At 42.0% G+C, this 17,022-nt stretch overlaps 1 protein-coding gene across 3 annotated transcripts in view; it reads right to left on the reverse strand.

The window, feature by feature from the left end:
* CMTR1 (cap methyltransferase 1) overlaps positions 1-17,022 on the reverse strand; it is an 88,486-nt gene that overhangs the window by 40,533 nt on the left and 30,931 nt on the right. For all 3 annotated transcript variants that reach the window (XR_016281702.1, XM_089529605.1, XM_089529607.1), the window contains 8 exons: positions 12,868-12,936; positions 12,085-12,216; positions 8,787-8,909; positions 8,079-8,170; positions 6,882-6,950; positions 5,910-5,957; positions 4,710-4,822; positions 1,454-1,562 (listed from right to left, as the gene is read on the reverse strand). Coding sequence is in view for 2 of the 3 variants with exons in the window: in XM_089529605.1 (XP_089385731.1) it covers positions 1,454-1,562; positions 4,710-4,822; positions 5,910-5,957; positions 6,882-6,950; positions 8,079-8,170; positions 8,787-8,909; positions 12,085-12,216; positions 12,868-12,936 (755 nt within the window). In the remaining variant the exon portion in view is untranslated. The remainder of the gene's footprint in view (positions 1-1,453; positions 1,563-4,709; positions 4,823-5,909; positions 5,958-6,881; positions 6,951-8,078; positions 8,171-8,786; positions 8,910-12,084; positions 12,217-12,867; positions 12,937-17,022) is intronic.

The raw sequence follows: 17,022 nt of genomic DNA on the forward strand, positions 1-17,022 counted from the left end.
AGTTTAGAATTTTAGATAAAGATATTTGGTCCATTCAGTTCTTATTTTAAAAATCCTTCTCTTGAATCTGTTCCATTGGTCAGTGACAGATTGTTAAACTCAGATTCTCCTCCTAGTTAAAAGTGCTATCACTCTGAAGAAATACTGAGTACCTAATTGCCCACAGACATGGCAGCCTTCGAGTCCAACAATTACTGGCATTTAATATTCACAGTCTATTTTGCTACGCTATTCTAACAGAGCTGTATTAGCATTGTGACAAGAAAATAGATCAGTGTCTAATTACAGTCACATTAATGCTCCCAAATGATAATGCAACACATCCATTATCAAAGTCACGCATAAGCCTCTTCCTTCCCATTTTTAGAGTCATCCTTGAGATTTCTGCTGAAATGCTGTCATGAGATAATGTGGGAAAGGGGGAGCTGCTGTTTGCTGCCTGCATAGCAAGCTGACAAAAGGAAGTTTAAATATAGGGCTCCCACAGATTCTCTCTAAATCCTTCAGTGAAAAAGAAGTGGGAGATGAGAAGCAAGTTGATAGGAGTTCCCAGGTCTCAAGTACTTTCAGATCTGAGAACTAAGCTGGCTTTTTTCATAGGATTAAAAAAAATCTTGAGAATGAGACCCTCATTGTCTGCCCAATCCATATTTTTACAAAAGCTGTTAATCCTCCTCTTCACCCTCTTAGCTTCGGATAAACTACAATTCTTCTGTATTCAATGTAGCAAACATTACTGATAGGCCTTATGACTGTGATACAGTCCTGTGGACATTGTCCCCTTTATAGACGGGGAAAGCTTTATTAAATTTATTATTTATTAAAATGGATAAAACAGCAAGCTTATAGCTCATGGGGCAGGGTACCAAAGAAGAAGGGACAGTAGAGATGTGACAGAACTATTCCCAAACAGATGTAAAAGGTTTACTTTTGTTTCATCTTTTGCTACAAAAGAATAGAAGCTGACTAAGAATCTAGATCTATCCTAGCATTCCTACTGTGAAGGCTATCATACCACATCTAACATTATGCTCACCTCATGACACATGCATTCTTCCAAAACCATGTGCCTTATTTCCATCTCCTTGAATCACTGTTTCAGTGCTATTAATGACAGCTCCTGAGCAATGACCCCAATCACATCACTGAGACACAAAAGCAAATGAGTGCTGCTTCATGACACCAAAGCAGGAATCCCCATTGAGTTTCTGGGAGAGTAAGCCTCCTCTTCCCCTCAGTGATTTCAAAGCAGATGTGACTGTGAAAGATTTCAGAATATTTTCATAATTTAAAGTGCAAGGCCTGGAAAGGTCAATTCTGTGGACCACAGTAGGTTACCTCTACACAGTTAAAATGAGAGTAGAAAGTGATCCTGTACTACAGTAGTGATATTATGCCACTACTGGCCTGTTCTCCTGGATTAACCTGGCAGTATCAACTAGATAGTACTCACTGAAATGGTGCAACAGATTCTGGAGGCAGCACATATGTGGCGTTCTGTGTTGTCTTGTTGTAGAAAAATTTCCTGTAAGAATTTTTGCTAAATGCCATGGTCCAAGGATCTGTGAAGAAAAATTAAAGAAATTAAAGGGAGCAGAACACAAACAAAACGTGTATCACCACCATCATCCTGCTTTTCCCCCAAAATTGGGACTCACAGCAGCTTACAATTTAAATGAACAGTACAATTAAAAATATACAATTAAAAATATACAAAACAGAGTATTAAAATAAATTAAATTATAGTATTACAAGAAATCACTTGCTAATAAAATGCAGTTTAGAAAAGATAAAAGCAGTTAAAAAGAGTACAACAGCCCCAGCCTGTTCTTTAAATACTTTCTGATTTAAAAGCATGAGTAAAATGTCTTAGCCTGATGATGGAAAGACAACAAGGGGGTGGGCATTCTGGCCTCCCTGAGAAGGGAGTTCAAGAGTCTAGGGGCAGCTACTGAAAAGACCCCTCTCTCGTGCTTGCAATGGTGGTGGGGCTGAGAAAAGAGCCTCTCCTGATGGCCTCAGAGGCTGAGCTGACTCATACAGGGAGATACACAGTCTGCCAAATAGCTTGGACCTGAGCCATGTAGGGCTGAATGGGACATGGGGCGGGGTGTTATCAGTACGCTGATACCCAAATATATTTTTCCATGGAGGGGGAGGGGCCAGGTGAGAGCGGCTCCTTTAAAACCACCTTGCTAGCTGCATCCCCATTTGTCTCAGAAGGCCAGTGCCAGCACCAGCACCAGAGCAGCTGAGGTGACTGAGGAGGGAGAGGGGCCAGGTGAGAGCAGTTCCTTTAAAACCGCCTTGCTAGCTTCATCCCCACTTGGCTCAGAAGACCAGTGCCAGCACCAGAGCGGCTGAGGTGACTGAGGAGGGAGAGGGACCAGGTGAGAGCGGCTCCTTTAAAACCACCTTGCTAGCTGCATCCCCAGACGACCAGTGCCAGCAGCAGCACCAACATGCACAGCTGTGAAGAGGCAGGGACCAGTGAGAGCGGCACCCCTCAAAGCCGGCTCACCGGTGAAGCCTCCAAGCCAGCCAGGACACAAGAGTACTCCAGCCCCAGCGCCAACAAAATCATGCGCAGCTGTGAGGAGGCAGGGACTGGTGGGAGCAGCACCCTTCACAGCCGGCTCACCAGTGAAGCCTCCAAGTCAACATGAACTAATATTATAACAGCTGGAGGATATAGTAGTACAAGGTGGTTGTTAGAATCTGATAGCATTGTCTGATAGTATTTGATAATATTTAATAGTATTGTCTTAATTGTTATCTTTTTTATATTTTATTGTATTGTAATGAGTTTTTTGCTGCTGTTATTGTATTTGTATATTTGATATTGGGGTGGGAGTATATATTAATAGACTTTAATATTCTTAGTTTAATTGTATTTTGATTAATTTAACAGTAGTTAAGGTAAGGGGTTGAATTTTAGTTGTATATTTGCTAATGTAATTATTTATGTCATTGTTTATGCATCTTTGTAAACCGCTTTGATCTGTTGGAAAAGCAGTATATAAATAAAATTTTATTATTTATTATTATGTCTTGGGCATCGGCGATGATGACAGATGGCATTTCTCCACTCAATCAGTCTCTTGAAGCAGTAATGGACTGGATGAAGGAAAACAGGCTCAAGCTGAATCCAGACAAAATGGAGGTACTCACAGTCGGGGGTCCCAAACCAGATATCGGGTTGCAACCTCCAATCCTAGAGGGGTTCACGCTCTCCTCAAATGATTGTGTTTGCAATCTGGAGATGCTTCTTGATTCGTCGCTTCACCTGAGAAATCAGGTGAATGCGACGGTCAAGAGCACCTGTTATCAGTTTTGGCTGGTATGCCAGCTACACCTTTTCCTAGAACCGGGGGACCTCGAAACTGTAGTACATGCACTGGTAACTTCAAGACTTGATTTTTGCAATGCGCTCTACATGGGGCTACCCTTGTGCCTAGTACAAAAACTTGAACTGGTACAGAATGTGGCAGCCAGGTTGATTACTGGAACATCCAGGAGTGACCATATAACACCAATACTAAAGTCACTCCACTGGCTGCCTATTAGTTTTCAGGCACAGTACAAGGTGTTGGTTATCACTTTTAAAGCCCTACATGGCTTGGGCCCAACTTATCTAAGAGATTGCCTACTTCCATATAATCCGCTCCGTACACTCAGATCCTCAGACTGGGAAGAATTTATTGCAACCTATAAAAACCAGACTGACTGTGACTTCCCAGAGGACCTTTTCTGCAACCGCTCCCAGTCTATAGAATCACCTGCCAGACGAGATCCGTCAAATTACCAACTTAGACAGCTTCAAGAAAGCTGTCAAGATGGATCTTTTCGGGCAGACTTTTCCAAAACACACTACTCAGCCATGTGGTGATTCTCCCACATATATGTGATGACTCTGCCATGGTTATTGGTTTTTAAGTTATGTACAGTAATTTTAAATCTTATATTGTTTAGTCTTTTTTAATGGGGGATGCTTTGTATACATGGATGTACTATTTTAACTGTTGTAAACCGCTTTGATTGTTTTAATAAAAAGCAAGGTATAAATAAAAGTTTTATTAGTTTATTATTTAAAAAGCACTTTGAATTATGCCCAGAAACAAAATACAGAAACACAAAATAAGTGTGTGTGTGCATGTGTGTATGCAGGCCAACATCCTCACTCATGCATTGTAGGGACACTAAAACAAGATCCCACATTTTATTTTATTTTTTTTCCTATTATTTCCCTCAAAAGATCCTATGTGCAAACTACTGCTGCTTTGGCCAACTCGAATATCACATTTACAATCGGAGAAATGCATAGAGGAACTATCCATAGAGAAGAGCATTTTAAAAACTACTCCCTACTCACTTACCTTTCCTGAAAAATTCATGTTGACTGTTGGGTGGGCATAGAGATTGATTTGTTTTTCTTTTTTGGATTTTATTGTAACTTTGATGTATTTTACTGTTGTAACCCGCCCAGATTCTCTGTGATAAGGCGGGCTAGAAATAGACCTTTTATTATTTATTATTATTATAACTGAACAAATATTCTTGTAATAAGAAAAAGCTCAGTTTAATTTTTTCTTAAAACAAAAGCTTCAATTTAAAAGTCTCCCAATAATTTTCAGTAACATTGCTACAAGCAAAGTGTGCGTATTCCAGACTATGAACTTGAATGTCAAAGCAGACAGAATATGACCTACCACTGACTGTCCGAACAATGTACAACCCTGTGGGTACAAAGTGCCGGTCATCACGCCCAGTGTAAGACAGCCGGGGTATTCCACCTGAGCTCTTAATAATCTTCATCTCTAACCTGAGGGACCAAAAAATATAGAAATGGTGTGTTAAACAGTACATTCATAAACCATAGGTGTCAGAAACTTGGAGCAACTGGTCCAGCTCAAATTTCTGTTCAGGTATCAGCTCAGGTTTGTTCAAATTGCTAGCACAATTTCTAATTCTCTCTCAATAGTAACAGTGATCCACCCTTAGAAAACAACCAAGATAAAAAGGAGAGGATCCAAAAAATTTAGCTGGTTTTGGTGGGCATTCTAGCTTCCCTGTTTTGGCTAGGTTGCCAGGACCATTGAAGGGAAAGGCTGCTGTCTCTGATTAATGCTGCACCTCAAGACACCAGTATGACATCTGGGCCAATCCACTCACTGTGTATTCCAGGCACCCACAAAGTGCAGATCCCAAGCAAGTCCTAGGGATTACTTCTTTCCTGGGACTGGAGGCACTTGCCAAAGGCTGGTTTCAATGCTTGCCATGACAAGTGGCAAATGAAATAACGAAGCCTTGAATAAAGGTGATCACGAACTTTCAGTTTGATAAAGAGCTCCAGAAACTATTTAGAAGAATGTAGCATAACCCATCAGAAGACTCAGTGGAGAGCTTTGCAAAGTGGGAAAATCTACCATTAAAAAGATTTTAAGGTCTAAAAAACAGCAAGTTTAAAAATGGCTGAGTATGTTAGTACTATCTATGAATCCCATAATGTAAAACATGATTATTTCAACTAAAAGGCACTGTTGCATGTAATAAAGAGAAAAATAAAATGCTCTGCAGCATTAGTAGAGTTGGATACAGGAAACCAAGTACGTTTCCCTTCAATAGCCAAACCATTATTCCAGTAGTAATTTTTTTTTAAAAGAGTGGATCTTTGCTATCAGCATAGTTATAATCACCCCACTTTTCAACTGGCAGAATAATCCACTGGATGTCACTTTGAGCCAACTACCCTTTTTCAGGCTTTACATACTTCACACAGTTTTTGCAGGGATAACATATAGAGAGGACAAGCCCATATACACAAGCCTGAGCACACTGAAGAAAAAGTGGGGCAGGAATGTAAGTTATGAATAAGTATAATAAGAAGTCCACATTTTCTGAGAACATACCTCAGAAAGATCTTTTCCATGTCTTCTAGTCTGTATACTTCCTTAACTCTGGCAAGAAAAGTTCAAAATATGGTTAACGTGTAAGTCTAGCTGGAACTAGAGTTGGTATACATGGTCTTCTAAACTAAATATTCCAAAATGACAGGAAAGCTACAAAATTGTTGCTGAGACTGCATTTAAAGTCCTTACTTGGTTGCCAGACTCCTAAAAGCCCATCCTTTTAAAAATGAAATTACTAGACATCATGCATGAGGAGAAGATTTGGGGAAAAGACCAATAAATTAGACATCAATTTAAAATTATGCTACATTAGTTATACATTCAAATCTTAAAACATTTTAAAGTCATCAGAGCATTCTAAGGAATTACAGCTCTGAACAGAACATTTAGGGTTAGCCTCACCACTTGTGACTTCAGGTGGTTGATGGTCAGCTGGGTGAGAACAGAACTGTTACTGGCTATCTTGCCATAAATTTATTCTAAGTCAGTCTAAGTATGAGAAAAATATAGAAATCTAAAGTAGCTCCTATACAGAAAATTAAACTGGATTGTGAAAATATGGTAGCAATCAGCAAGCTCCACACAAGTTAAATTGCCTATCATTTAAAAAGAAAAGAAAAATATAAAAACTGAAGAGGCATAACCTCTCTACAGCACACAGTCTGCTTCAAAGGTGATATTTGGTGCTGAACAGATTACTCTTTCCTGTGGCTTGGCTCATCTACCTCCTCTGGCCTCTGCAGAGGTTACAGCCCATGGACACAGAAATAGAATTGTGTAGGCAGCACCTGGGTCACTAATACAGTATCTTGACAAACTGATCTCAAACAGTATTTCTCAGAAGCAGCCTTAACAATCAGCTTTGCCAGCTTTTGAATATTGAGATTAATATGTGAGGCCCATCATGGCTCTACCCACCCCAAATCACCCCAAGTCCCAGAAGCCATAAAGTATCCAAGAGATTTTATTCACCTGATTGGGTTCATATCTGGCCGGCTAGGTTTAGATACAGCTTTTACAAACTTCTCTGCTAGCTGAATTCTGAAAACAAAAAGAAAGATTTCTACAGTTTGTGGTTCTAGAAATAAGAACATTATACCCCATGGAATAGTTCTACCTAGCTTTTACTGGGTATATTTATTCAGTAACAATTCTGAAGACTTAGTAATGTAACCATTCCACTCATTTATTAAAACTCTAGGGGCAAAGTAAGCAGGGCTATTAGCACTTTCTCAGTAAAAAGCTTCCTTTGGTCCTGATCTATGCCCAATTTTTAAGATTTGCTTTGTGAAAAAATTGCATTCATCACCACTAAGTTTCCTGCACTGTGACTGGAGACCAAGAAAATCTGTACCACACTTTCTCCCATCCTGGCACATTCCAGTGATATTTGACTATAACAGTCATCACTGTCATGTTGACTAGGGATTGTGGAAATTACAGTCCCTATCTCTGAAGGATGTTGGGTTGGGGAAAGCTGGTGTGTCACATTCTGAAGCTAGATTCCTCTCACAAGTCCTTCCAGTCTACTTCAGGTACTCTGCTGAAAAAACAGTAGTTGTTTAACCAGCACAAATACTATTATCACTTTGCAAAATACTTATAGGCGGGTTACAAACCGCCTGTTTGGGGCGGGCTGCACCCGCCCCTTTCCCCGCTGTATCAGGGCCTCAGTGTCCAGAGCGGCAGCCGCTGAGGCCCCGATCCGCCGCTTTTCGGGCTGCGGGGAAGCGGCAAAAGGCCCCTTCCCCGCAGCCTGAAAAGGGGTGTCCCTGGGGCTTCAAGCCCCAAGGACACCCCGCGGAGGCGGGGAGGAGGAGAAAGGGGCCACTTGGCCCCTTTCTCCTTTGGTCCGCTGGGCGCAGCTGTGTGAAGGCTGCGCCCAGCGGACCAAACCTGTAAGGAGCTCCGAAACGGAGCTCCTTCCTGCTCCGCGCTAAGGGCGCACTAAGCGCCCTGGTGCGGAGCGAGGACGTCACGTCCGCGCCACCCTGTATAGGGGCAGCGCAGCCGTGATGTCCTCATTTTGTGCAAGCAGAGCGCGCACTAGGGTTGGGGGGGTGCAGAAGCATCGCCCCTTTCTAACCCTAGTACGCGCTCCGCGCGTACTTTCTAGCCGGTCTGTAATGGGCCATAAGCAGCTATATTATTTCATCAAGCTCTACTTACCGTTGATTGAAATGTTGTTCTCTGACATCACTGCCATTTAGTACCAAGGCATCCAGGATATGTATGGCATTAATTTTTCGCTGTGCTTTCCCCTAAATACAGGAAAATGGGTACCACACAAAATGTTACCATACTTTTTGAGTAGGACACATGTATCTGAGCATGCCTGCTTCTTTGGTGACAGAAACTGCAGAATTTTTTTAAAAGTACCTCTATCAAATTCTCCCCACAAAATAACCACCTTCTATGGATTATACATGTTCTCATGTATGAAGCCCTCAAAATGCTTTTGGACTGCAATTCAACCCTATCTAGCATAGCCAATGGTAAAGGATGATGGGAGGTGGGGCCCAACAACTTCAGACAGCCCCATGTTCCCCAGTTCTGGCCTACGTAGCCCTCAGCTATATACTTAATTTTTCAGATATTTAAAATAATTCCCTATTACTAAATAAGAAACTATTATGTGGTATCTTCACAGAATAATAAATCTACAACAGAACAAGATAAAGAACTGGTGGACTTCCCCTTCTGAATCTTTGGCTTAGAGGCACTTACTATGTCCCAGAGTATCCATGGTCTTAATTTCAACTTGAAGTTCATCCAAAGAAGAAGGGTCATTCAATGCAACCTTCTTTACAGGAAGCCCTAGCCTGTCAAATGCACTCATTTGGAAGAAAACAATCCCCTTCTAAAGGAAAAACTGACCTCGCCTTTCAGTTCATGAACGATCTCCACAGACAGAAGGGTGTCCCGTGGCAATTCTGTTTTCAGGTCCAGTTTATTCCAGCGATCTGATGTGCGACCAGCCCAAGTATATATCTGAGACTTCTGCATGTAAACAAAGAGGAAGGCAGTAAGATCAGGAAGCAAGCAAATTCACCAAGGAAGCCACACAGTCTTGAATGTGGCTAGTACTGGGATGACAGAGAGACAAGACAGTCTTTTCCACAGTGGGATGTGCTTTACAATGAAGTATCCAAAAGGACTTTCAGCAGCGGGGGGGGGGGGGGGGGAGTGCAAAGCATTATTCAGCTTGTTTAAAACAAGCTTCTCCTCTTCAGAAGTGACACAATAAATGCCACAAAAGAAAAAAATGATTATTAGAATAAAATATGAGGTAGGCAAGTACATGTGGTTAACTCATTTATTAAACAAGGCATAAGTGCTCGAAAGATAAAGAGGGGCTGAACCCACATGAGGGCTATAATCCAGCTCCAGTGCACACTATCCTGTCCCAGTTTGACTATGTTATGGTTACACACACCCGTTTTAATCCTAACTCAAATCAGTTCTTGAAAGTCATACATTTCCTCCACCCAAAGTCGCATCGTATAAAGGAGTGTTTCTTCCATGATCATGACTTCAATGAATTGAATTATTTTGAGTCACACAACCACAGTAGGTGCACTTTTTTCCTTCCCAGAATGCATGCGAATAGACACATATCCACATATCCATATCAACTAATAGCCTTTTTTGTTTTCTTGTCAATTTGGCCACCCAACAACACTCCCATTGGATGGCTCCCCCAATTCCATCCTCTTCCCCCTTCCCAATTGGGTGAGTAAGCAAGAGAAGGGACTTTAAACTTTAAACCGTTGAGTCCTAAACTGAATGAGGAGGTGTTTAATACTCTTGACAGACAGGCAGACACATACACCCACGGGACTGCAGGGTGGTGGTGCATTGATCCCCAGATGGACAAAGAGAGCAAGATGGGGGAAGAGGAGGAGGAGAGAAACACAGCACCATAGCCCCTTCTAGTTTCCCTTGCACCTTATACAGAACCATCAAGGCCAACACTGCAAGGGAAGCAGGAAGGGGCTGTGGCACTGGTTCACTCCTCCTCCCCTCCTGCTCCTTATGTCTGCCCAGAGATCTGCACACCACTCACCCATCCTCCTTCTATTCCCCTGTCCCATCTTCTTCCTCATCCATACGCCTGCCTGAGGGGGCAAGCAAGCAAGCATGTGTGCAGTCACCCCAGCTACCCACCAGTTTGATTTCCTCCTAGCAGCCTAAGATCTGACCACTGATTTCACCAGCATGATCAAAGTCCCTATTAAAATTAGCATATGGCAGCTGCTTTTGCATGCCTAACCCTTGCAAATGTGGAGGGATCACTGTATTAAATAAAATTTAATAAAACAATAAATATGTATTAAAATGTAACAAATACAGCCCAGTAAGCAGAGAATCTCAGACATTCAAATATGCAGTTAGTTGCATACATACACTAAATGTAAATGGGTTTAGAAGTGCAACCTGATCCAAGAAATCTTTACTAGAACCCTGGATTAAATTCCCATTAATTTTAATAAAATGTAACACACACACCACAGCGAGCAGAATCTCATACCTCACACATACACTAAATGGGGGGAAATGGCAACACCACATTTGCTGGATCAGGATGCAAATATAACCAGCCACCAATCTGTCCCAGCCTCCACCCTACCCCCAATTCTATCCGGATTCAGAGTACAGGGCATACATTTAAAAAAACAACAGTTTTTCCAAAGAACCATGGAAATATATATATATAGCACTTAAAAACCCTCGGGCATCAAAAAGACATGCTTTCACTTTGAATCCCAAGGAACATTTGATAAAATTACCAGTTTGTTAGATGCAGGGAATGCTGTGGATATAGTATATCTTGATTTCAGTAAGGCTTTTGACAAAGTTCCCCATGACATTCTTGCAAACAAGCTTGTAAAATGTGGGCTAGACAAGGCAATTGTTACATGGATTTGTAATTGGTTGACTGACCGAAGCCAAAGGGTGCTCAACAATGGCTCCTTTTCATCCTAGAGCAAAGTGACCAGTGGGGTCCCACAGGGCTCTGTCCTGGGCCCAGTGCTATTCAACATCTTTATCAATGACTTGGAGGACAAAATTGGGGGCATACATTTCAAATTCGCAGATGACACCAAACTAGGGGGAGTAGCTAATACCCCAGAGGACAGGATCAAAATTCAAGATGACCTGAATAGACTAGAAAGCTGGGCCAAAGCTAACAAAATGAAATTCAAAAAAATGAAATGCACAGATATAGGCTGAATGAAACTACATGTGAAAGGGATCTGGGAGTCCAAGTAGACCACAAGTTGAACATGAGTCAGCAGTGCAATGCAGCAGCTAAAAAGGCTAATGCAATTTTAAGCTGCATCAATAAAAGTATAGTATCTAGATCAAGGGAAGTAATAGTGCCACTATATTCTGCTCTGATCAGGCCCCACCTGGAATATTGTGTCCAGTTCTGGGCACCACAATTTAAAAAGTATGTGGAGAAACTGGAGCATTTCCAAAGGAGAGCAACTAAAATGGTGAAGGGTCTGGAAGCCATGCCCTACGAGGAACGACTTAGGGAGTGGGGGATGTTTAGCCTGGAGAAGAGAAGGTTAAGAGGTGATATGATAGCCCTGTTTAAATATTTGAAGGGATGTCATATTGAGGAGGGAGCAAGCTTGTTTTCTGCTGCTTCAGAGACTAGGACCCGGAACAATGGATGCAAGCTACAGCAAAAGAGATTCCACCTCATCATTAGGAAGAACGTCCTGACAGTAAGGGCTGTCCGATAATGGAACACACTCCCTCGGAGTGTAGTGGAATCTCTCTCCTTGGAGGTCTTTAAACAGAAGCTGGATGGCCATCTGTCAGGGATGCTTTGATTTAGATTTCCTGCATGGCAGGGGGTTGGACTGGATGGCCCTTGTGGTCTCTTCCAACTCTATTATTCTATGATTCTATGATTGTATGTTCAAACAGGATTAGGATCAAGGTAAGTACTATTTTACAGGTGTGGGCTTAGCCAAAGACTGGTGAAATGAATCCACTGACAGAACTGCCACAAAAATTAGCCAGAAGGTAAAATGTATCTATTCTAGAGCATACAGAGCAGCAGCATAGGTCTAATGAAATTCCAAACTGAACCGTCATCTTGCTTAGAATGCTTTGGGCCTACTGAAACTTGCTGATATGTTTAATTATCACTACTTACCCCTAGAGCCAGAAGGAACTTCTGTTCACTTCCTGATACCATACATCTGTAATCCAATACAGGGCGGATCTTGTCCAAGTTTTTTGAGATGAGAGGGGTTGGTCTGTAACTGAAGATCTCCATGTCAGCACCCTAAAGCACAAACATATAAGACTGGGACTTTATCACATACATCAGGGTGGAGAATTAGGAGACCACTTTTGCATCTGTGGGACCTTGGAAGGCAACAACCATCCCTTCTGGACCCCCATTTTTTAAGTCCTCCCCCCACTAAAAAGCCTTCCCTACACCCCTTGGGAGTCATGGGGACAATTTCACCATGTTTGGAGGGCCTCCCCAGATTGTTTCAGGAAGTAAAGTAAATGTCAATTTCCAGATTACCTCTTAGTTGAAAAAGGCCTCCTTTGCACTTAAGATACCCAAAGTGAGAAATTGCAAAATTGTCCCACTGATCCTTGGGGATACAGGGTGAGCTTTATAGTAAAAAGCAAAAATAAATAAATAAGCACACTCTTTGGAAGAGAAAAATAAGAGGAATCTCAAGTTTTGCACAGATTAAGGAAGGGTTTAAACAGCAGATACATTTCACGTTGATATCCAACTGCAAAAGGACAACGTGAGCTCACTTGAGAAACAACCTTAGCAACCTCACTTCAGGAAGCAACCTAACAGCAACCAAAACAAAATCTTGCAACTTTTTGCATTTTTGCTTTGTCCAGGTTCATTATGAAATGCAAGCACTTCATCTGACCATACAGAACAAACAAAAGCTGAATGTCTCACCTGTATTAACTCAAAGAACTTGGACTTGGGATCAGAAGAAGATGGAGCAACTCGGGCCTGGTCTGGTATCTAGTACAGTCAAAGAAGCAATTAACATCTAGAAGTATTTGTTTCTTCCATTAAATTTTCCTCAACATTCATCATAGACAGGTGAAAAGAAAAGAAAGCAGAAGCAAACACAAGCTGAAAGATTCAAATTTTATAATAAAGAAAAAATCTAATGGAATTTGTCTCTCTCATGCTATTGTTGGATCAAAACTTTCCTCTACCACCAGTATTGTTATCCTCGTTCTTTCTTCCTCATGAATTTAAGAATACAATGCACAGAAGGGGGTTTCAAGTATTATTACAAGCTACCCATGCTGCTTTTGTACACACCTCTAAAATACCTAGTAGACTCTGGTAGTTCATTTAAATGTGAATAATGAAATCAACAGTTCCTTTTCACACAAAAAAGAAAAAAATATTTTTTCATGCAATGAAAATAATTAGCCTATAAAATATATTACCATTAAAAAACAACCCACACAATCCAAGCCTCATACTGTGTCAAGCTGCACAGTCTACAGCAATTATAGTATGAACCTTTATCCCCATCCCCACCGTTTTTCTAAACTGAGCTGTGATATTCATTTAATCCTGTAGCACCATCTGCAGTATAATGTCCGTGTAAGTTTCATGTTCTTGTGGAGAAAATTGCTCAAGCCAATAGGATTCAAAATCTTTAGGATATCTGAGAGTTCTCTGAAGTATACCAAGCAATTGGTCTTAGTTTTCAAACAGTATAATCATATTAAAAGAAGACTGGCACATTAGGGAACTTACCATGAAGGTCCATTCTAGCCAAAAAAGGGTTAATTCCAGCCACTGCCCAGGCAAGGCAAGGGATCATGTGTTATTTTTAAAAGTATTTTCTACTGGATGCCTAGCTCCTCCTCAGCTTATTCCTAAGCTGAGTAAAAGGAAAAAAGAATGAACAGAAAGAACCCTCAGAAAAAAATGAAAAATAGTCTTGCTGCATATAGGTGAAGTGGCTCCTTCTTCACTAAAATAGACCTTTACAGTTAGTTCTCCTGGTGCCATTCTCTCCAAGTTGAGAATGAACCATTCAAGAAAGGGGATTATCTAGTATATCCCAGGAGGGAAACTGGCAAGAAATTCAATTACAGTGGTCCCTCCACATTCACTGGGGTTAGGGGCATAAGACTTCCGTGAAAGTGGACAAACCACAAATAAAAAATACTATTTTTACCTGAGAGAACACCTCTCTAAGAATCTCTAGGTCCTCCAGCACAGGTCTTTGGTCAACATCTGCCAGAAGGTGACCAGAGAATTGGCCTGGAGGGCCTGCAAATGTCTAGAGAAGTATTCTCGCTAGGAATTGCTAGGTCCTTCAGCACGACCTCTGGTGGACCTTGACCACAGAGTTGCACTGGAGAACCTAGAGATTCCTAGAGAGAACATACTAATAAAATCCGTAAAAGTCAAAGTCCCCAAAGTGGAGAAGTCCACTGTATTCCTACAGGACTTGCTGGAGTAACCTTCTGCCAAACAGAGGCAAATTTACCCAGCCTGTAATGCTTTGTAAAAGCAAAAGGGATCACTCAAGTTGCCGCTCTGCGAATTTCCTCCAAGGGGGCATTAGCTGAGAAGACTGCTGAAGTGGCTGCTGATCTAGTAGAATATGCTGTCACACCGAGCCAAAGGATTCAGATACTTGGAAGAAACATACCTTAATCCATCTCATTAGTGCAGATGGGGACACCCTCTTGCCTTGAGAGGCAGGCAAAAAGGAGACAATGAGAATTTCTGTTCTCTCAAATGGTCTAGTGCACCTAATATACAACTTCAGGGTTCCCCTAAGATCCAGCTTGTGTTATTGCTCCTCTAAAGGGTGACTAGATGAGGGCAGAAGGATGGTAAAACAATGGGCTGTGAGTAATGAAAAGGAGAATTTATTTTAGTTATGAAACACAGACCAAGTCAGAAACAGTCTGAGTACTGAATTTATAGCAAACAGTGTCCATAGAAAGAGCTGCTAGTTCTCAGACCCTCCTGGCTGAAATAATTGCCACTGTGAAAAGTAGAATTCTTGAGGGACAGAATCCAAAGTGGAAAAGTTTTTAGAGGTTCAAGCAGCAGACTGGAAAGAACTTGCAACACCTTGTAGAGATCCCAAGAAGGGAAGCAATGAGCTACCAATTGAATGAGTGGAGAAATACCACCCCTTCCCAAGTAAGAACATCTTTACATGAGAATGGGAAGAAATATGGTGCTTCTGGCTAGGTGACAAAATGCAGACCAAAGCTGAAGTTTGGCATCATAAAATGTTAGGTTTAAGACCTAGGTCAAGGCTTGCTTGCCAAAATTCTAAAACCTCTTTCACTCCAGCAGAACCAGGAGACAGGTTTTCTCCAAGCCAATTGGAGAAAATTTTTTCAAGTGGTCTCATACATCTGGAGGGTGGAACTTCATTTGGAAGCTGAAAGTGTTTTTATCACCTTCTCCAGATAGTCTGCTCTCAGATAAGACCTCCATTCAGTTGTCAGGTGTGTAGAGGAGGTTGGTAGGACTGGAAACAGAAGAGGTTCCCAGGTTGCTAAGGCCAGCAGATGGGAGATCCAAGGCCTGCAGGGCCAATGTGGAGTTAGGAGAACTACTGCTGCCTTTTCCTGTCTGATCTTCCTGAGAACTTTGCAGATTAGAGGAGTCAGGGAGAAGGCATACAGTAGGTCTCGCAGCCAGTTCATCCTGGGGTTCTGCTCTGACAGAATGGAACCTGGTAAAATACCTGGTGAGTTTGTGGTTTATGTCTACTGCAAAGAATTCAACCTGCAGATTCCCAAAGCATGTCAATATTTGACAAAAGACTGACATGTACAGTCTCCATTCCCTATTGTGTGGCAGAAGTATGCTTCTGTGTTCACAGTGCCCTGGAAGTGCTGTGGTGCGAGATAGAGAGTGCATCTCCATCTGTTCAGGAAAGGAGGTGGCATGCTTCGTTGTATAGGGAGAGGGAGCGAGCTTTTCCCTATCTGATCAGATACGATTTTGTGATTTCATTGTCTGTTCGGACTAGGACAGGTGTTCCTCTAAGGGCTTGCTGGAAAAGAAGACAAACTAATCTGAGGGCACAAAGCTATCCAGTTGATGCTTGCTGCTTTTCTATTTAATTCCAAATCCCCTGATTTGAGAAGGCCCCAGAAATGAGCTCTCCAGTCCACGAGGCTGACATCTGTAGTGATAACTACTTTAGGAGGGTCTTGTAAGGGGACTCTCAGAGATAGGTTATATTTGTCCACCATAGGAGGGATGCTTAAACATGCCTAGTTAGACAAATCTTGACATGCTGACATGTTGCTATGAGGATATGAATAAGTCAGAGTAGGCACTGAAATGGATGAGAGTGGAACCTTGCCCAAGTGGAAGCAAGAAATCATCAACCCCAATAGATGTGTCAGTGTCACTGGGTCTGCAGACCTCTTTACTGCAAACAAGAGTCTCCCTTCTGATTTTTTCCTATTCTCTCTGGAGAGGGAGCAATGTGACCCTTCTCTGTGTTTATCAGGATTCCTCAGTGGACTAACCTCTGTGTTGGAGAAGGGGAAGGAAAATTAAGGATAGCCTTCTCTTCTGTATCTACACCCCTTCTGACTGCTTGTCCATGCTAACAGCAGTAACTTTGCCATTAGGATATGCGATTTGGGGCAATATAGTGACCTCGGCAACCTAAGCTGCAGTGAGGTTGGAGGCAGAGTAAATTTCAGTTTCACCAAGGTTTATTTCTTCCTCAATCAATTCAAGCTACAGAACTGCAACAGTGGTTCCAGAGGAGTCAGACGCTGTAGGGGAGGGCTATAGGTGAGTGCATGTTTTTACAGCACCGGGGGTGGGTGGGTTGGTTAAGCATTTAGCATTTACATTTCTATACTGCTTATCAATTAACTCAGCACTCTCTAAGCGGTTTACAATCTGTAAGACAACTGCCCCCAACAAGCTGGTTATTCATTTTACTGACCTACAAAAGAAAGGCAGGCTGAGTCACCCTTCGAACCCTGGGATCGAACTCACAACCTTGTGGCTGCAGTACCAGCATTTTAACCACTGCACCACCAGGGTTCCTGTTAGGAGTGCCACAATCCCAGACAACTCTCA

Source organism: Sceloporus occidentalis, unplaced genomic scaffold, assembly GCF_023333645.1.
Source record: "Sceloporus occidentalis isolate IW3139 unplaced genomic scaffold, rSceOcc1.0.p SCAF_6, whole genome shotgun sequence".
NCBI classification, from domain to species: Eukaryota; Metazoa; Chordata; class Lepidosauria; order Squamata; family Phrynosomatidae; genus Sceloporus; species Sceloporus occidentalis.